Below are 23,013 nucleotides of genomic sequence, written 5' to 3' on the forward strand. Positions count from 1 at the left end.
AAAAAATTTTTTTTTTGATTTGAACACTACCTTCTTCCGAAAGAAAAGAAAACTAAAAAAAAATTAAAAAATAACTTTTGAAAATGCTCAACAATTTTCACAAATTTAATATTTTAAAACAAACATATTATTAAAAATTATTCTTGTTTAGTTAACATTATTTTAATTAAAAGTATAAATATTGCTATTAAAGCGTTATTTAAATCAAAAGATAAATATATAATAAAGAGGACTCTTAAGTTTAATAAAAACACCAATCAATGATTTTAAAAAAATGGGATGCCTAAAATATATTCTTCTTGTTCTTTTCTTTTTTAATGTTACTAAAGCTTCTTGTCCTGAATGAGTCTTTTTTTTCTTTTCTTTCTTTTAAGTCCACTTCAGCGCCATTAAATATACCACTCTTCAATTACATAATGAGCAAAAAAATTCTTATTCATTGTGATTCATAAACACCCTAAATTAAAGATGTATCACAATATCTTAAAATGACGCTGTAAAATACAAGTCTTCACTTTTAAAACATTTTCTTTTATAAATGTCTCACGTCTAGCTCAACAACGTTTTTACTCCAATCCAACGGAAGCCTTTCTTTTAGGTATTTCAAAATTTTATTACGAAGCAAAATGTGATATACTTTCAAATTTTGTTTTTCGACCTCATTTTGAATCTCAAAAAATTCACCTACTCATCATTTTTTTTAATTTATTATTTTCTCTAAAAAAGCATTGGTAACGCAAAGCAACGCTGTTAATGAGGCTTCTCTGCAAGACACTGCGACCTCTTTGGGAAGAAAACGAAAACGAAACAAACACGAAAAACTACACGCCTGCGAAAGCTGTGCGACAACCCCAACCGCACCAAAAATCTCATCTCCTCTTCATCCGCTGAAATCAATATGTCTATCCCAGTACCATGTACACGTTTCAGCGATAATTACGAATTAAAGGAAGAACTTGGGAAGTAAGTTCGTTTTTAATATCAAAATTTCCTCTTAAACACCTAAATACTTATTTACACCAAAAATGTTTTGTAAAATTAGTTTGGTGTGGTCTTATGTTTGTATAGTTAGGGTAAAGCAGGCGGTATCATAGATAGGATATGGGTATCATTTCTTAGGCCTAGTATTTCTCATTTACTCATCTAGTTTTTATCAGAAATCAAAGACGTTTTTAACTATCAACATGATTTGGAATAAAGTCGAACAAACAATCACTTAAACTTCGAAACAATGAGTGTTTATTGAGCCATATTAAATTAGGTAACGGAGCTGATTTGATTACAGTTCCAGCCACATTCATTTGCGGAACCTTCCACAATCTATATCTTCAACCGATGAAGGATTTTTAACTGCTATCAAAATCAACTGTCTTATGTTCGATGAAATTTAATAATAATTTTGTTTAAAACATTGTGTGTGAGAAAATTGATTATTATACAGTGTTTTAATATTCGATCGTCTGTTTCAATTATTCTGTATATTATTTTTCTTATGAAAATATATTCAAATAAAATTTTTTAGAGCATTCGTTTAATGTGATTTGAAAACTTGCTGTGATAATAAAACATTAGATCATTTGTGTTTAAATTATTTATTAATTATAAATTTTAAGAAAAGCATTGTCTGTTTCTGCTAATTAATATTTTTTTTTTCTTGAACTGGCATTTTTGTTTGTATTAAAATAAAAAAAATTATATTTAGTCACTAAGCCTAAAATTATTTAGTTACTCAATTTCTGTTCAATTCTAAAGTAATTTTTGTTGTACACAAGTTAATATATGTTTGTCACTAAATTTTATTATTGCAAAAACAATCTATGCTTGGTTTGAAAATAATAGCTAACCAGTATTTCAGTGCACACTGCATATATTGTGTACAAATTTGTGTTTTAAATTCCTTAGATTATTGTGTATATTCATTTCTGTGAACTTGTAATGGATTAAATGTTAATATTTTCTGAAATATTGATTATTTTTTATAAAATGACTACTTTGATACATATTAAGACATCATAAAAAATTACAAATTCACATTTAAAATACTTAGCAATGTTTAAGACAACATAATTTGTTTAAATTTCTCAATTTTTCCTTCTTGATCAGAGTATTTTTGCTGGTATTCTTCTGCTTGTATTTTAACAACCATACTAATATTAGATATTTATCTACTATTACCCACAAAATCATGTACTATTTAAATGGTACATGATTTTGTGTTTTTCATTAAATATTAATCTGAAATTTATTATCTGCACGTAAGTAATAAACTATTTGGGTAACAGAAATTTAAGTTCTGCAAACTATGCACTTGGTTTCGTATATTCTCGATTCTGTTAGGTTTTTGTGCATATTTATGTTGGTTAACAAAATCTTGATTGCCTATTAATAATTTTAAAATTGGCATTTTTTCAAAAATATTTTTGTAGCATGGAATGAATTTGCTTACAGTTGTAATTTAATTTTATCCCAATTATCGGCATCAATGTTTACAATCAACATTATTTAAAACTTCTATTTTTCTGCTGAAACACAGTTTTTGATTGTGCAATAGGTTTTAAATGTCAGTTTGCTGGCATGAAGTTTATTTAAGTTTCAGTAAAGCTTAATAAATGACTTACTATTACTAGTTAACTATATGTTTATCTGTATTAATGTTTACAATTAACATTATTTATTCAAAATGCCGTTTCGTCACTAATATAATCTAATGAGTTATAAAAAATATTAGTTTGCTGGCATAAAGCCTGTTTAATTGACTCTGTCTGCACTAATCTAAAATAGACTTTAGACTGTACTTGGTAAGTGACTTTGTCTCTAAATGTTATCGATGCCGTATAGGTACTGCTTATGTTATTAGTGGTACGAAGTACTTCTTATACCACTTGATAAAAACTAATAAAATGAGTTTTAAGGACCATTCTTACTCGATGCGATAAAAATCACAAGCGAATAAGAATCTGATTGGTGGATAATATTTTGTAGAAAAAGCTCACCAATCAGGTTCTAGTTTGCATGCAAAGAAATCGCATTCTTGGCCCTTATAAAGTGTAACCAATTTTACAAAAAAGAGGATTAAACTTGAAAGTTTTATAAATAAAATTTCACAAGGACTGCTCATTTCTACGAACAGACCCATTTGCTTGATGTAATTTGTAAACAAGTTGGCTATAAGCATTTTTGGTTAAGCTTATAAATGTATTCATTAAGTTTTGTAAGCATATTAAAGTCTTTTGTTGCTTGTATGAAGTAATTAATATTGTTTATGTTTAATTTGTGTTAAGCGGCGAGCAATTTTCGCATAAGGCATCTAAGGCCTTACGCTAAATCAGACTTTGGTCTGTGCTATGATGTATCATATCTTAATTTTAATAAATTTTGCTTAATAATTTGACTTGCTGGTTTTTGAAGTCTTTGTGTATGAATTGTGGTTGCAATATGATCCATTCAAGTTTCGTAATTGAAATTTCTAAAATATTTAGATAAACATTATATTTTAAATGTGATTTTTTAATTTAATTTACTTACTTTTTTCAGGGGAGCCTTTTCCATTGTCAGAAGATGCGTTCAAAAACAAAGTGGATTAGAATTCGCTGCTAAAATAATAAATACAACGAAACTATCTGCTCGAGGTACGTACTGTAATCATATTTAGTTTTTTCAGATTTAATGATTTTTTAAATGTCTGAAGTTTTACTAATTGGAAATCATACTTAAGTTATGGCACTTAATAAAAAAATAAATAATTTCATGAGGAATACAAAGAATTTTGAATAATTAGTTGATGCCGTGTTTGTTACCAGTGTTTTCATCATAGAAAAAAAATGGGTGAGAATTTCTCACCCTTTCTCAAACACAGGGTGAGATTTCAAAAAGTTAAGTGAGATTTCTAAAAAAACACAAAATTTCTTGAAAAAAAAACATTTCTTTAATTATAATACATTTTTAACGTCTCCTACTTTTTAAAGCATTGAATATTTTTGATGCATCATCATAGAAGATTTTGCCTTTACAAGGTATTTGTCCATCTTGCATAAGTGCATAAAAAATTTGAACGTCTTACATGAAGAAACCTTACCTACGGTAAACGCGTGGTTGCGGACAAATGTGTTCTGAAAAGGATTCCGTGGTTGTGTTCTGTTGTTCGAAAAGGTTCTGAACAATACTGGTAAATAGGGAAGCTAGATAATGGGGAAGAAAAGTGAAATGGATTTTATTCTAAATGGCGTAATTCGAAGCTTTTTCCAAAATGCGAGAAATTCGTGAATTTTGTAATTGATTTATAGAATGCGCGAATTTCTCGCGGTAATCATTTTTTAATGCGAGAAAAGAAAAAAATATGCGAGATTCTCACGTTCTCGCGCTGTAGTGAAAACACTGGTTACATTTAGTAAAAAAAAAAAAAGTGCATTTGTCATGCTGTTCTAAAAACTTTGTTAGCATTATAATCATATAGTATAGATTAACCAGGGTCTGTCCAGGCCAAATTTACTACCGTTTAGCAGTACTTTCACAAATTCAACTTTAGGAAAAATGGTAGTTTCACAAAATACTTTTTCTTAAAATTTTACTTTTGTATCCGTTAGGAAACTATAAATCCATATTTTTACTGTATTTTTGTTGAACCTAGACAGATCCCTGTTAACAGTAAATGGATATTTCTCGGGAAATACGACGCTTTAAAAAAATATTTAATTTAAAATCCTAAGAATTGTTCATTTTTTAATATTTATTTAATACCTTATTGAGAGCTGTACAGTTTAAAATTATTTCTTGGCAGTGTCAGGATAATGGCATTTTATAGTTTTTTACCTTCATGTTCTTCTACTTTTCAGCCTGATGCATTTACTTTGTGTCATTAACAACAAACCTTTTTAAAAAAACTCAAACTGAATAATATAGTTTATGTTATTTATGATTTAGAGAAGGCAGGAGAATGACATCTTAAAAATCTACTCATTTTTTGAAATCTCTTTAAATGGATTTTTCTCAAACTTTTTTTTTTTGTTCCTACTGTATAATGAAATGGCATACCAATCATACATTTAAATAAAAATAATTAAGCCTAAGCTTATTTATATAGGCTATAGAGAAATTTAAATAAGTGTCTCATGAAAATAACATTCTACTTTTAGGCTTGATGCTTTTACTTTGTGTTATTAATAACAAACCTTTTTGAAAAAGTAGAGACTGAATTATATGATTTATTTTATTAGTGATTTAGAGAAGGCAGGAAGGACAACTTAAAAACCTACCCACTTTTTAAAATCTCTTTAAATGGAGTTTTTCTAGAAACTGCCCTCTCTGGTCCTATTGGATAACGAAATGACTTACCTATCATACATATAAACAAAAGTAAGCCTATGCTAATTTATATAGGCTATAAGAAATTAAGATAAGTGGCTCATGAAAATGTCATATTTGCATAACTCACAAATTGACGGAAAACCTTTTTTTTTTTTTTTTTTCAAAATTATTTTGAAAATTATTCTTTGTGCAGAGATTTATTTGCCTTTGACAATTTAGATGTAAAAAAAATTGGAGAAAATGTATATGCAGTTTTTTAAAACAAGCAACTATTGAAAATATCGCTGGTGACGGGCCAGGAAAAAGAAATTTTGAAACTCAACATGCATTTTTAAATATGCATTATTGTTAAAAATAATGTGAAATAATTCTAAAAAGCTGACAATGATGGTATTGATTAAACTTTTTAAAAAAAATGCATCATTTTATTGTATATTAGATTTTAAACTTTCTAAAAAAAAATTAAACTTTTAACTTTTAAGAGTAAACTTTTTTAAAAAAAATGCATCATTTTATTGTACAGTACAGAACCCGTTATCCGGAAATCAGAAAACCGGATAACCAAAAAACCGGAACGAAATTCAATAAATTTTCCCGCCATTTTCAAAAAAAATTTTTTTTTTTTTCTCATAAGATTTTAGGATTTTCTTTCTTTTTTGAAAGATGTTTACCTTACCATCAATTTGGAAATAATCATTAGTGTATTTCATCGTTTTTTCTTCTTTTTAAGATTATTTCCAAATTTTTTTTTTTTTTAGTTGGGCATAACAATAAAAAAAAGTTTTTTTTGTAGCGATTCAGAAAACCGAAAAATCAGTTACCCAGAAAAGCGATGGTCCCGATCGTTCCGAATAATCTGTTCCTTACTGTATATTAGATTTCTATGGCAGTTAGTCATTGACGAGAATCACTCACCAAAGTGGTTTGTACTTTCAAAAAAGGTTTAAAATTTTCTTGTACTAAACTAAAATTGTTCCTTTTAGCCTTATTGGTGAGTTTGTTTTATTATTGTTAAATCAAATAAGGAAATATTATTAATTTTATATTTTATTCTATCGCAATGGTTAAACTATTTTTTTATCACCCAATCTTATTTTCCGATATTAATTTCATTAAGTCTTGAACTGATTTTAATGCAATTCTTTCTACTTGAATTTAATTAGAGAAGCTACAAGCTTTATGTTATTATTTTACATCTGTGCATTCGGAATCAATAGTATTACTGTTTTGAGCCTATCTTAGATTTCATTCATAAATTGTTATTAGTAATTGTTGTGAAGGATAGTTAGGCAAAGAGTCAGAACTAATGTTTTTATAACTTACCTATATTTTGATTTGATGTAACTGAAATGCAATGTAGCCTGTGGCAGAATTTTTTCGAGCCATCTCTCTGCGACAAAACTCTCTAGCACTTATATCATTCTGCAAGAAGCTTCTAATAATAACAGACATATATGTTACTAATTTAAAATAACAAAAACGGTGTGTTTACAAAAAAAAAAAAAAACTATAAAATAATTTTTTTTTTTAATTGAACATGTAATAATTTTTTATTCTAATATTATGGGTGATATTCTTGCATTTTGCTTGGGGAGAACGCACAAATTATTTCCTTCTTCACAGTTTTTAAATAATCGCGACAGTAAAAAAATTAATTAAAAAACATGAAATGCGTAGTAGTAATTGCCAAAAAAAAGATTGACAATGAAATCACGTGAATCAGATTCTTCAAATGCGTGTTGCGTTTCGAGGTTAAGTTGTTGTAATAAATGATACACTATAAAAAATATCAGATTTTAAAACTATGGAGAAATCAAACTATGGAGCAGTTATGGATATCAATAACTGCCAAAAATTCGATAGAATTATTGCCTTAGAAAGTAAATACTCAAATGCACGATTCGAATTTTCTACAGTGTTTGAAATATATTGAGATATTTAAAAAACCACAAGAAAATCAAAATCAACAACTGCCAAAAATACATATTTAAATATTACCTGTAAATTTCTCTAGCAGAGAAAAGTAAAAAGTTTTGCTTTTTTGTAGAAAAATCTTTCTGCAAGAACTCTGTGACTTTCTGCGACAATGTTGCCGCGTCACTGCGATTCTGTCATGGGGCAATGCAGTGTTTTGTTTCTGTCTCAGCATTGATGTTATAGTTAAGCAATAATAAAATGCAGCTTTAGCATTTAATTATGTTTCAGTTCAATATTTTTTTCTCCAAATTGAAAAATTTTATCACTGCAAGTAAGTAATATAATATACTTACATCTATTTTCCTATTTTAGATTTTCAGAAGTTAGAAAGAGAAGCCAGGATTTGTCGTAAACTAAATCATCAAAATATAGGTATGTAAATTAGAAATTTTTATGGATGAAACTTTGTCAATTCAATTGTATTCAAATATTTTTTTTTTAACTCAAAATTTACCTGTAGCTCTTAACATGGATACTGCCCACTTCAGAAAGTGTATACACACATGAATATTGGGAGGAGGGGATATAAATTCTAACCAAAAAGAAGCTTACAGAATGAAGGTGTAAAAAATATACGCATTTTATAGAGCAATGTAAATTTGAATTAAATATTTTAATTAAGGAAAATTTACAATGTTTAAACAAAAACCATATAAAAGAATTTTTTATTGCGTTCAGAAGCTCCCACGGGCCGTATATCAACAGTTGGCGAGCCGCATGTTGCCCGCAGGCCACAGGTTGTGCACCCCTAACATAGTATATATTAGTTGTTTGACAATGCCTTGTACTTAATGTGAAGCACATGTTGCAATATTTTTTTGGTAAGAGAAAGATAACTTTAAGAATAATATATGTCCTCTTATAATAACTCTTATATTGTGCTTAACAGGGGAAATTTTAAAAAAGCAATATATTTTGTACTTCATAAGAGTACAGCTGAATTTATTAGATCTATTATTCACCTTATATGTTATATGATGCTGACATAACATTTTTGTGGCATATTTTCCCGAACTTTTCTTATTGCTGCATTGCATTTTTTAACATGATTAAACATGCTCATGAAACTTTTCATTAAGTATCGATTATTCATAGCTGTTGCTAATAATCATTAATTTACTATTAGTTCAAAATTAGTGTGATTTGCTTAGATTTGTGTTAGCTAAAACAAGAGAGGCTAGCCCAGAAGGGAAAAAAAACTTTTCAATTTGAAATATTTCTTATAACAGAAGCATTTTTCCTTTTGAAATACTAAAATTCCTGTAGTTAAGAAAACTTATTGTATTTACTACATTGTCAATTTATTCATCACCAATATCGATCTTTCTTTCAGTTCTCTAGAACGGTGGTTACCAACTGGCGGCCCGCGTTTTTTTTTTTTTTTTTTTTTTTTTTTTTTTTTTTTTTGTTGTCCCTCGAACTAAAATATATTAGTTGTCATTTTTTGTGGACAAATTCCGTAAAAAATCTCTATGGGTTTTAAATATTTTTAAGTTTTATATCTTGACAATTTGATGTCTGTTGCACATTAATTGTTTAATACATAAGTGCACATTATAGTTATTGTAGCCAGAATTACTTAACATGCAATTAAATATTTTTAAAAACCTACTTCTTATTTCAATTTGTAATTCAATACTTTTGTTTTGTACAACTTGTTTAAAATCTGACAGTAATATTTAATGTTCCTTCAAGCATAAAAGAGTCCTATATAAAATTTTTATAACTTGATAAACAAACAGGTTGACGTAGTTTTTTTGTCATAATTATATATTAAGTCATGTATATACTAAGTAATTAAAATGTTTAAATTTGAAGTCATATCAATTCAATTCGATCAAAATTGGCTTTTTTTTAAAAGAAATTTTTTTTATCAATTCCGTGTTTTTTTTTTCCTGTTTTTTGCTGTTTTTAAAATAGGGTTTCCATGGTCTTTAAAAGCTCCTTAATTTTATTTTAACAATTAAGGGCTCTTAAAAGTACTTAATTCTACTTCAAGGACTTCCTAAGTCTTTAATTTCCTCCATCACTGGTTGATGTGAACAATTCAGTCTTAAAAATAATAAACAGGTGGATATTCATGTGAGATATTTGCATGATGGGGAATAAAAAAGAAAAAAATGCTATATTTGAAGCAGTTTTTTTGAGACATATTGAAGCCAATACTTAATATTCTGGCCTAATACTGAGCTAATAATTAATATTAATCACTTACTTAAATACTAAGAATCACTTTTACAGTGTTGTACAAAAATTAAAGCTCTCCTAATTGTTCCAAGTTTGAATAGGTGAACCATTTGTTAAAAAGAAATTTTATAAAAATTTTTAAAATTATATTTTAAAAAAATCACGTACCTAACTTAAGAATACTATGTATCGAGAGCTAATGGCTTGATATCTTCAGTAATTCCTTCAAACATGCCGGAAAACTGATCAATACTAAGTGGAACATCAACAGCGCCTTTGTACTGCATTTTTAATGATGCTCCAGTGCAAAGAGAAAACTTGATGAGGTGAGAGTTCGGGTGAGAAATTTCCTTTGAGGTTTTGACTCTATTTGGGCTTGAGAATGTGCAGATAGAACTTTTGTAATCTGAGCAAACAATTGTAAGTAAGCCTCGAAAGTTGACTCTCTGCCTAAAGTGACCTGCAAGTCGTGTTTTATTATTGCTCAAATAACTAAAGACAAATTAATTGCTGTAAAGCCTCTTTCTCATCATGATAAAATGCTACAACAATTTTACAGCAAGGTGATAAACACCTAGTATCATTAAAAGTCCCTTTCTATCATTAAAAATCTCTTTTTCTTTAATCCAAGCAAAATTATATTTATTCCTGTGACATATTTGAAATTGCTTAAATATATTTTATCATACTTAATTAATAATCTTATACTTTCTAAGAATGGAAATTAAATTTTATTTCAGTTAAAAGAAATTTTCGAAAAATGTAGCAAAATTTTTAATTTCTGATTTTAAAGGTTTGATACATTTTTGTATAAATATTTTACTATGACAAACAAAAGTGTGGTAAGTTGTTCATCATGTAAATTTGATAATTTATCTCGTGGCCTGAGCTCTATGAGAGAAAGAGATTTCTGTAAATAAAGCTTTATTTAAAAGTAACCAATACATTGATCAAAGAATGATTAGTAAGCAATTCAATGTGCACTACAAAAATATTTAGGTAATCTTGAAAGTCCTGAAAGGAAAAAATTAAAGAACAATAAAATTTTAAAGGAACGCTTTAGGATGAATATATTGATTTTCTCCAAGCTAAAAGCAAATGTTTCGAAGAGGATGCAAAAATTTTTTTTTCAGTTTTCTGATTTTCTTAGTGACTGAGAGAAGAACAAAAGACACTTCAGTCTTTCTCAAATTAAATGGCCTAAGAAAAGAAGAAATAGAGAAAAAAAATTGAGCTTGAAGAAAATTTTTCTAAAAAACTAGAGGAATTACATAAAAATCAGGGTTCGCCAAGTGGGCACTTGGAATGATAAGTGGGTTTCTTCAAAGAGAATTTTTTTTTTTTTTTTAACTAAAACGTATTGTTTTGCATTTACTTTTATATAATTTACTGTGCAGCATAAATTTGTCAAATAGAGTTGCATGATTTATATGATTAATTTTTTAATATTAGTAAAGTAAAGGAAACTCGAATCTTCATATAATTTTATAGTAGGTACTATTGAAAATTTCAAGTAGGTTTTTTCAAAAAGTAATATTTTAATGATATTAAATCAAATAAAAATTTAAATAATATAGTCTGAAAAGATCAATTTTTCAAATATAGTTGCATGCTTTATATATTAATAAACAGGTTATTATTATTAATTCATATGTTTAAAAAAAATTGAAAAGAAACAATTTTTTTCTTTTTCTACCAAGTGATACGTTAACAAATTTAAAGAGTTTTATTTTCTGACTTTAAAAAAAAAAAAAGCTAAAACTTTTTATAAGAGAACTTTTTAAAATCATTTATCTAAAAATGAAATCATTTTCCTAGGGTTAATTATTTAAAAACAAATGGGACAAGAAACTGATACTCTTTATAATTATACATAGTTTTAATTTCACTTTCTGTTAATCTTATTATAAAAACATGTAAGACCATTAAATATTTATTTCAGTTTTTTATTTAACTCAAGTCAGATAAAATTTTAGTTTTTACTGATTATAAATATTTACAGACTATAATTTTATAATAGGTAATATCCATATGTTTAATAAATATAGTAAATAAATGTGTGTGAAAACAAAAAGATAAATAAACTTGTTCCTTTTATATTACTGCATTTATATTTTATAATTCTCGAGTTAAAAAATTATGAAATGCAATGTACTTAACAATAAAGAAGATTCAAATATGTATTAGTGATAATGCGTTGTTTAAATTTAATATAAAATACATATAACCAGGGTTCCCCAAGTGGGCCCCCTTTGAAAAAACCCACTTGGTGGTTTTTTTCACAAATTTTTTTTTTTTTTTTTTTTTTTTAAATTTTGTTCAAAAAGAAGTATCTCCTAATACTATCATTGGACACATCATTGAAGTTAACAAATATTTTAGAAATGTGCATCAAGCACATGGATGGGCAAATGAAAAAAAACTGCTTGATGACCAAATGATACTAGGTAGTGCGTAAAAACTTTTGCCAATAATTACCATAAATATGAAGCGATTGTTCTTGAACATCAAAATGAATCTAATAATAATATGTCAAAAATATTAAATAATGTTGGGCTTTACCAATTAACTATTAATAGGGAAAAACAGATATCAATTGTTTCTGAAGCTTTAAAAAAGCTTCAATCAGAAAACATTTCAATTTCAGAAGGTGTTGAAATATGAATTAACTTACTATCGTGTGATGAATTAGAACTCATAGACATTTTGTAAAAAGATTCAATCAGGCTGTTCAGCCACATCATTTATTAGCATATGCATCCTGGATCCCTAAACAAGGGGACAATTTTTTAATGATGAATAAGACCAATTAGCAGAAAACTGTCTTTCTAAGCATCATCCAGAATTTCTGCCACGTGTTATGGCATTAAAAATTTCCGATCCTGAATACTTTCCAAAATCAATGATGCTTGACACTGTTATTCAACAGTTTTCATCAAAAAATAGTGGAAAATTATGGCAAAAAATAAAAATAAAATAAAATTCATAGCTTCCACAAAATTTCAGTCAATTCTTTTTAACTTGCACTCAGCACCAGCATCCTCTGTCTCTATCGAAAGACACTTTTCAACTTTCGGTTTGGTGCAGAGTAAACTTCGAAATAGATTAGGAATAGATAAAGCTACAAAACTCGTAAAAGTGTATCACCATCTAAGAGAGAAATGTAGACACTTTGAATCTGTTGTATGATAATAATTATAAAGGAAAAAATGGACCTTTTTTTAAAGTTAACTCTCAACATCTGCTGACAATTTTTAACTATTTGGAGAAAGTTTATCACAATTAAAAAAAAATTAAAAATCAAAATACTACATTTAAGATTTTTTAAATATTATTTTTAAGATTTTGTTTGTATACATTAAACAACCATAAACAAATTTAAAGTTTTATTTTCTGATTTTAAAAAAATAAGCTATAACTTTTTATATATGCTTTTTTATAATTTTAAGATTAATTTGTTTTTTGAAACTATGAAGTTAAAATGTATCTAAAAATGCATATATTTATCTAAATATTTGAAAAAAGGGACAAATAACTGATACTCTTTATAATTATACGTAATTTTAATTTCATTTTCTATTAATAGTATTATAAGAACATGGAAGACCATTAAATATTTATTCCAGTTTAATTTTATTACAGGTAAAAGTCAGATGATATTTTAGAGTTTACTTATACAACACTATTTAATAAATAAAAATATTTTCACAGTAAAATTTATGAGCACTAAATGGAAAAACCCAATTTTCCCCGGGTTTTTTCAATAAAACCCAGGCGGGTTGAGTTTTTTCAGAAATCCCCGGGTTTTTTCAAACCCTGATAAAAATATGTATTTCAATATGAGGTTACATACATAAAAATATAAGCAATGGGGTTACATACATAAAAATATAAGCAATGGGGTTACATACATAAAAATATAAGCAATGGGGTTACATACATAAAAATATGTATGTAACCCCATTGCTCACAAAATGAAATTTTTTGTTTACACATGACTTTTTTGACTGCTTTTAATTCAGGAAAAGAATTTCTTACATTTAATATAATCGTGAATTTTTAAGAAGCAGTAATATTTTTTAAAATACCTATTTGTTCAAAAAAGCTACATAGTACTATTATAAATTAAATCATATCTGTACTTCTTGCATTCGCACTTCTTGGAATAAAAAAAATGTTCTAGACAATACAGTTTAAGTCTTTTATTTTTTCTTTAATTATCAAATTTCTCAAAACCATTTCTATAATATAATAAAAGAAATCATTCCTTTTCTTTTTTAAATTTGTTCAAAGTTTTTTGCAAAATGTGATTCATTAAAAAATATTTAAAAAACTAAATCAATACAATTACTAGAAATAAAAAGAAAAAGGAATTTTTTTAATTTAAAATTTTTCCTACAGTTGGATTTTACTTTCACATATTTTAAATTAAAAGCAATTAAACTTCGATGTTAATTTACGTGGGCTTTTCTGAATTAAAACTTTTCTTTAAAGAAATAAATATTTTTGGAAAACAATATTTTATGAACACTTTTTAAATACAAGAAGGAATATATTGTTATAAGTTTTATTCTTGCTTTGTTTAATGAGCCTTACAAAACATAAATATAATTTGAGAAAAAATATTGAAGATCTGATGATTTATAATTGTTCAGTTAGGCTTTTTTGGTGAAAAACACCTCAATGTTCACTCAGCCAATATTTTTATTTTCTGTATGTTAAGCTGTCTTTTTGTGAAAATTCCCAAAAGTTGCTAAGTTAAGTGTCTATTTGTAAACGATGCTAAGGAACAATTTGATTGGTAAAAATGCCATTTTTGGAAAAGTGTGGCTTATTACTATATTGCTCCAAGGCTGACAGTTAAGAATTGTATGATTACAAGAGCTAGTTGTTATTAAAAATTTCATTCTATTTAACTGAATTAAACTGTTCTGCAGCAAAGAATATATTTTTTTTAATATTAAAATGAATTGCAATCTAATTTAAAAAAAAATGAGTGAGTTTAATGATTTAGATAATTACCCCCTAACAATAAATTTTTAAGTTTAAATAGACAAGTATTGACAGTGTAATTATGTGGATCACATTAAGTAGCTAACTACTTATGACAGTTTAATTTATTCTGAATTGATTTGAAAAAAATTTGTCGAATATTTATTTAAATAAAAAATTTCTATGGAATGATAATGTCTTGATGTATTTCCGTTGAGTATTCAACAAATAATAATTCACCAAATAACATAATACATAACAAATAATTCATCTAAACATAATTCATTAAGTTTTGCTAAAAATTAAAAGAAAGTAATATAATTCCCCCTGTTTTATATTTAAAATGTTCAATAAATTCAATCTCTTGCAATATAAATAATTTTCATATTCTTTTTAAGTTGCTACGTTGAAGATGTGCAATAATTAAAATATAAAAATAAATTATTATAGAGTGATACTCAATCACTATTAATTATGTTCTTGCAATTTCTAATGCCCAGATTAGAAATTGATATTGCATGCAAAAAAAATAACTAACTGAAATACTGCTCTTAAAAATAAAAGTTTCCCTAGCTATCGATCCTAAAATAAAAATTTGTATAATTCAGAGAAAGAGTTCTTAAACTATGGGTCTCTGAGTATCAATTATAAAGAAATTACTGTGATTTAAATAAATAAATATAAAATTAAATAAATTAAAATAAAATGAATATATATATATTAAATAAATAAAATAAAAAATTATTATGATCGCTAATTTGTTTCTTTATTAGTTTCAACTTCGAAATCCTTTTTTCCAAAAAATTTTCTTAGTGTCTCAATTTTGCTATTTTTCTAAGAAGTTCTTCCACTGATTAACAATTTTATTATTTTTGTAACATTTTTCTTTCTTTCGATTTTTGTGACTGATTCCTAAATTTAAAATTTTTGTAACAAAGGTTTTTCTAAGATCTTCTAAGAATGATCACGTACTGAATATCAGAGTAAAACTATTTGTTTATTCACAATCATGCAAGAAAAGAAAAAGAAAGCAGATTTCTGTAAAAAATTTAAGGAAAGAATAAAATTAGATATGTTCGAAAATTGACGAAATAAAATCAGATTACTTTATATTTAACTACTTCTGTAATTTCTTGATTTTTTTTTTTTAAATTTGTTTGGGTAAGTAAAGTTTGTTTTCTTCATTTTTTTGTTTTAAGAATTTTTTTTTTCCCTTATAGAGCGGCATTTTAACAGAGCGTTTCTGCTAGACTTTGTCCTGTGTTTATATTTTTCGAACTAAGAACATTATTTTTTCTGTTTCACTTTTGCTTTTTTATTAACTTTTCTTTTAATCATCGTTTTTATTATCAGCATTTTTTTAAAGAGCGTTTCTATTGAACGTTATTCTTTTATCGTCACTTTTTTCTTTAAGTGCGGCAATGTAAAAAAGTAGAATTAAGATTTTTAGCGTTAAATTTTTCGTTGAAAAATTAAAAGCTATTTTTGTTTTTGTTTCTATTTAATTTTTATTTATTTTTTAAATCTTGTTTTTATTTATGTCGTGGCAATTAAGAGGATTCCTGACTGCTTATGTAAATAATCTTGTTTTGATGATAGCGCACCATTTTTAGAAGCGTTTTTGATAGACTATTTCTTTTAACGTTTATGGTTACTTTTTTTCCGGAAAATATTTTTTGCTTGAAATTGCTGTTTTAAGAGTTCAGAGGATTTTTTTTTTTTTTTTCATTTCTCTTTTTTTTTTTTTTTTCCTCACCATCTTTACAGCCTCAGTTTTTTTTTTTTTTTTTTTTTTTTTTTTTTTTTTTTTTTATAGTTGTTAGTTAGTTCTTTATTTATCTTAAATATTTCTTATGGATAACTATTAAAATTTTTCCCTTTTCCCCATAGCAATAATATAACTAAGTTTAGATTGATTTTCAATCATGACTAAATTTATTTATACGTTAAAAATATTCATAATATTTTTTTTAATGTTATTTAGCTGCCAAATATTCGGTCAAATCACTTCGTTACATCTCTAAATGAAACAGGTCTTTAAAATTATAAATAAGCAATGTAACAAATAAAAAATTTTAATAATTAACGTAATAACAATAAACCGAAAGTTAAATAAAAATGTAATATTGATTGTTAAGTAGTACAAATACTTGATATGGCTAAGTAGCTCTAAACTCAACTTGTCTGCTTACAATTTAACCTAATTTTGATCTTTTTTTTTAATTGAAAAGGGATGAAACCAATTAGAATTAGATGATCTATAAAATATAGGCAATTTTTTCTATTTATTAAAAGATTACCTATCAAAGAAAACATTTTTTAACGTCACTAAATGAGAAATTTCTTCCCCTTCCTTTCTTCTGAGAAACGTCAACAAGAATGTTATACGATCTTGTTAAATTGACAGAAATGCTTGCCATACTTCAAGGCTATTGCTTTTATCAGTTGTTTTTAGGACATATTTTTGTCAGGCAATTTCAGAGCTCCTGTTGTAAAGATAATTTCATTTTCCGAGTGGAAAATGGGGAGTTTTATAATTATTTAAAAAAATCTTTTAAGGTTATGAAATGTAACAATGCCTTGACATTTTTTTTATTTTTACACCAATATGTTTCTTTTGAGTTAAATATCACGTTTTTTTAAGAAATAGTAACAAAATTTATTTTATTCTTAATTTAAGAATAATAATTTTTTTTTTTGTAGCTAATTAATTCTTTTATCCTCATCGGTAAATAATTATGTTACTGAATAGAAAATATTTTGTAAATAATTTATATTCCAGATGTTATATTTTTTAGAATAAAAAGAGACCTGATGTAAATATTAACATTTTTATTTCAAGGAAATGAGAATTTAAGAGTTTCTAGAAGATTTCAATTATCATTAAAAAAAATATGATTACATAGAAAGTAATTGGGTGGAATGTAAAAATAATAAATTTAGACTTCAGTTTTATTCCTTTTTTTCCGCATCTGAAGATTAAAAATTTAGGGACATGACGGGTCGTCAACAAATTTTATTTAATAAATAATTTATAACTAGTGTCTTCGGTATCACGTCAAAATATCGCAAAAAGAAGCATCTTATAAGAGTGAACAAAATGGTGAGAAATATTAAACTGCAAATTTTTTTAAATTCCATTTGTAGAGTGACATTTTCTTTTTATAATTCTTTGAGATAAAAATAGAAAATTACTCGCAATGAAAACTAATGTACGTATTTATATATTTTATTTGTATTTTATATTTTATTTATACAGAGTGTGTTAAGGATTTTAGTGAACGGAAAAAACTAAAATACAAAATAAGTAATTAAAAAAATAATTAGCTCTCCATTTTTTTCTCTTAATTTTTATTTATTGATGCTGAAGTTTAGCATTGCTTAGTACCATGTAGATAATATAAGAAACGCATTGAGTTCCGTATCAATTTATAAAGGGTGTTTCAATCTTCACACAGAGTTTTGAATTGAAACATTGCAAAGAAAAAAAGGTAGTGACATTTTGGTAGTTCAGGGTTAATAAAAAAGGAGCGTTACATGAAACAACAACGCCTATTTATTGTTGAACAATATTTTAACAATAATCATGTAATTTCCCATTTTCTAGATCAGAATAAGCCCCCCCCCCTTCAGTCTAAACTTTAGGCTTAGGGGGGGGACATAAGCATGTGCCAATAAGCACATGATCACTCACGCATTGATGGATGAAATTGAATGCCGTATTAGCGAAATTCTAGAACTTTTATACCAAACGATCATTAAAAATTTCGAACTAAGTATATTTATTTATGGAATGTCCTTCTCCCCTATTATCCTATATGCTCTATACCCGTGGATTTGGGTCAGGTAAATACCTAGTGGGTATTTATAATTCTTCTTTGTTGACATTTTAAACCCTTTCTTTACGAGCGCCGTATTTATAACCAGCCCAATCTGTTTCAGAATGCTACTGGCTAATATTCCATTTACCTTTATTGGATTGATACTACAGGTTTAGACCCGATCACGAAGTCCAATCCTGTCTTTTATGCAGCAGAAATGAAATAGTAGTTAATCCAATATATTACATTTTAATGTATTTAAAATAAAATAATTAAAGGTTACATGAAATAAAAACATATCTCGCTGACGATCGCGAGAGAGAATAATATCAGATGAGCAACATCTCGTGCGAGATATGTTTTTATTTCATGTAACCTTTAATTATTTTATTTTAAATACATTAAAATGTAATATATTGGATTAACTACTATTTCATTTCTGCTGCATAAAAGACAGGATTGGACTTCGTGATCGAGTCTAAACCTGCATTGGTGACCTTCGAGCGTGATTTGCTCACGCAAGTAACGCCCACTTCGCAATCTCTTAACGGTTACGCCTACTTCGATGGATAGTCCACATTGTACGGTTGACTTGCTATTTGTGAATGCATCATTCACCTCCTGCGCTGTTGCTTCTCAGTCTCGTCTCGAACAGTCACACAACGTCTACACTCTCAACGCCTGCATACTCTCGACTGCTAATGGCAACACAGGAGCGACTTCGATTGTGATGTTAATACACCTCTCACATTCAGCACTCAAAAAATCCGGAGACTCTCTCCCGGTCTTTCACAAGTACATCAACTAGTGAGATCTGTTCATCGAATCTTATCCCTGATAAAATTCTGGTGGGGGAGTACCAGGGTTGGCAGGTTTTTGACATGTGACAGTTTTTGACAGTTTAAACCGTCACGTCAAAAACCTCACTGTCAAAAATGTCGAAAATGTCAAAAACCTATATTCATATGTGAAATTTAATTAATACATAAAATTTATATATTTTTTAAAGAATAGTGTTTCTAAATATGTTCTAGAAAAAATAAATTTAAAATTTTGAAGAAACACTTATATTTTGAATAGTAACCAAAATCTTGTACTTTTGAAAACTCACATCTTTTGTAATATTATGTATTCATTTTCATGTGTTATTGAAAATCTGCAGTGATATTATTAAGAAATTTATTTATAACCAAATTTAGTGTATAGTATAGATTATACTAAAAATTAGACATTTTTAAAGATAAACAATAGCAGTTTTGTACATTAGACATCTTCTTTTAAAGAAAAATCTTTTTAATATTCTCTTAAATCTTCTTAATAATCTTTTTAACATAAGACAATACAAATTTAAGTGCTTTCTGTTAAATACACAGAGTAGTTAGTGTCGATTTACAGTATATTCAGCCTATTCATTTACTATGCTGAAAATTTAGTTTATCCAAATACTTGTGAATTTCATTTTGCTGAATATGATCAGGGGTCTGTTTAGAAGAAATTTGGGCCCGTTAACGGACCCTTCACAAAATATCTTTTCGTAAAAACGGACCCTTCACAAAATATTTTTAATTAAAAATGGACCCTTCACAAAATGATTTTTCTTTTAATCGGACCCTTCACAAATTTGTTTATCTTCATTATTATTTTGTTAATCGAATAAACCCTTTCCAGGGCAGAAAACAAGAAAGATGGATGTAAACGAATTAAGTTTTGTCTTCGGCAGACGTTTCTTCCATTATTCGTCCGAAATTAATATTCTGCGTTCAGCAGTATAGGCTAAATACCAAATATTTGTATGTTGCATCTCTAATTTAGAAGCAGCAATTGTTGTTTATTATTAAAAATTTAATTTTTTTAATTATAATTTTACAGTGTTGAGCATGTCAGAATGTTAATCTTGTATGTCTATACAATTTAAAAACTCCTTGAAAAATTTTTTTTTTGCAATAACGAACCCTATTTGCACAAATTCATAAAAGCGGACCCTGATTGAAAGAATGTGAGTAATTTTTTCACAATTTCGCGAAAAACGGACCTTTCACAAAATGTCTGGACAGACCCCTGATGATATAGCTTTGTTGAATATCTAAATATTCAGCTGTTGAATAATTACTTCTTGCTTTCAAGATATGCATTATTTATATTCTTAATACAAGTGGAGAAAAAAAATTAAGAGATAAAAATTGTTTTAAAATGATAAGTGTAATAATTATAAATAAATATAATAAACAATATGAATTATATTTATCATTATTCATAAATATAACTACTTTTAAATTCAAATTAACATACTGGATAATAAAGATATTCGGTATAACATTAAAAAAAAAAATTTATACACTTGTATCTTATATCAAGTTTGTATTTATACAACATAACTTGTAAGTTCCTTATAAATATTAGTTATATGTTTCTTATATGTCAAAAATGCATAGTAATAAACTTTTAATTTTCTTAAGTATCAAAAAGAAAGAAAAAAAAAATTTAAATATAGATATTTAAACAATTTTTGTGCAAAAATTTTTCTGCACATGCATTTGAATATAAATTTCTGAGATTTTAAATCTGTTATTTTACCTTAATTTTAATTAAACAATATTTTAAAACCTGCTGATTACCTATAGTATAATTAAATTTCAATATAATGCATGGCAACTGTTGGTAGTTATGAAGTTTGTATATTTTCTTGGCAAACTTCAGTTTTTGACATTTTTGGCGGGTTTTTGACAGTTTAAACCAGTATTATACCCTTGTCATGTCAAAAACCACTTTTTGACGTCAAAAACCCAACCCTGGGGAGTACTGTGGCGTAACTACCACTACAAAAGTTTAACATCATTCACAACATCATTCACTAGTATATAAAGCATGCTAACTTGATTCTATCACGAGGTACCTTTTGATAGATGAAGGTTGGCATGGCCGATTAACTCCGCCCCCCACAATACCACTAAAAATAAGTTTTGAATGCACCTAATGGTGTTTCGCGAGTCAGAAAGCTTTTTTTCTTTAGTTTAAAAATCTGTTATAAAAAAAACCAAAATGAAAAGTGGAAGACTAGAATCTAAGTATGAATATAAAAAATTTAATGTGGCCTTGTGTTTGTTTTAAAATTTAATAACTTTTAAAATTTGTTCTGAAGCCCAGAAAATTCTTCCTGACAAAATAGCTTATGTAATTTAAAATTAGAAATATTTAATATGTAAATTTTTAGTTGTTTGTTCACTAGGAGTTGGCTCTACCTCTTAGGACGTTAGGAGCAAATCTTAAGTTCATTTAAGCATAGAGTTTCAATATTTTGTTTAAATAATTTTTTTCTGCGTTGATGCTATTTTATTATAAAATAATGTAGCTGTAAGAGTATTAGAAATAATTTTGCTTTTAAAAATCAGTAAAATTTTAGAGAGTTTGCAAAATTTTGTTTTTTACTAAAAATTGCTATTTAATTTATATGTTATAATTGTTAATGAGAGATAGTTCTTTTTCAAACTGAGAGTAAAACACTGTTTAACCTTTAGAAATGTAAGACAATTGAGATAAATAAACAAGCGGTCGTTATTTGCCACGTATGATGGAGATAAACTTAATAAGCTATTATTTACTTGTTTTATATTCTATATAAAATATGGACTATTAATATTATTCTAAGTTATTGTCCCATTCTAATATTGCTCCAAGTTTTATTTAAATTTACATGAGATTATAATCAAATATTTCTTTAAAGTACCTAGTGATTTGCAATGAAAATACACCTTCTTATGCAATGGGTAATATGAAACAGCTCGTGAGTTTTTAAACATAAGTTTTGCATAAAGAAATGCAAATAAGTATCTTAACTGTTTATATTTAAGTTAAATAAAATTTTATTCATCTAATGTTAATTTGGGCAAGCAATCAAGGTAAACTTTATGAATGCTAAATCTAACAAGTATTTTACAGTCACATCAGTTAGATGTATGTAAATAAAATTTGATCCAGATTATTTATTTGCATGCTTTTGTTGTATGCCCTTACTATATCCTACTAACTGAACTGAACTAAACTAAATATAAGTTTTATGTATCATGATATTTAATATACGAGAAAGAAGCTTCCCAATATATTTTATACCATTTTTGAATATCATACTAATATTAAGTTATATTTTTTAATCAACTGTCAATGATGATGGAAAAAAAATTCAAAAAATTTGCATCCATGTTAAATTGTTAATACATTTAATATTATTCATGGAAATATAAATATATGGAACATAAAAAGAGTTATGTATTATTCTTATTCAGGAAAAATTTTGTATGATAAACTTTCTAATCTAAAATAATTAAAACCGGATTAAATTTTTGCTTTTCAAAAATACATTTCTGGCATGACTTTCCTAGTTTAGATGTTAGTTTTAAAACCACAAATATTGAAAATTAGGAATAAATAGAAATGTTAGTTTAAAGAGGATTATACCACTTTCAAATGAAAAAGGGGGGGGGGAACTATGAATTCAATAATTTACATGTTTAAATGAATGAATATTTTTTTTAATTGTAAATAACCAACTATTGACAATGTAAGAACAGGGTGGCCACCCACCTGGAAAACCTGGAATTATCAGGGAATTTTTTTATACTGGAAAAAACCTGGAGATATCAGGGAAATTTGGATAAAAACCTGGAAAAATCAGGGAATTTTAAAGAAAAGCTGGAAATTTTTTCTTTGATCATTTTTTTTAATTTCACCAATTTAA

The 23,013-nt window shown here is 26.7% G+C and overlaps 1 protein-coding gene across 4 annotated transcripts in view; it reads left to right on the forward strand.

Annotated features, from left to right (window-relative positions):
- The first annotated feature begins 797 nt into the window (after window positions 1–797).
- LOC107454899 (calcium/calmodulin-dependent protein kinase type II delta chain) overlaps window positions 798–23,013 on the forward strand; it is a 105,646-nt gene continuing 83,430 nt past the window's right edge. For 3 of the 4 annotated variants that reach the window (XR_006225220.3, XM_043042918.3, XM_043042919.3), the window contains exons 1-3: window positions 798–963; window positions 3,535–3,629; window positions 7,594–7,653. Coding sequence is in view for 3 of the 4 variants with exons in the window: in XM_043042918.3 (XP_042898852.1) it covers window positions 899–963; window positions 3,535–3,629; window positions 7,594–7,653 (220 nt within the window). In the remaining variant the exon portion in view is untranslated. The remainder of the gene's footprint in view (window positions 964–3,534; window positions 3,630–7,593; window positions 7,654–23,013) is intronic. The other variant, XM_071183723.2, reaches the window with a different exon arrangement.

This window comes from Parasteatoda tepidariorum, chromosome 7 (assembly GCF_982258835.1).
Source record: "Parasteatoda tepidariorum strain Cologne lab strain chromosome 7, Ptep-v5.0, whole genome shotgun sequence".
Taxonomy (NCBI): domain Eukaryota; kingdom Metazoa; phylum Arthropoda; class Arachnida; order Araneae; family Theridiidae; genus Parasteatoda; species Parasteatoda tepidariorum.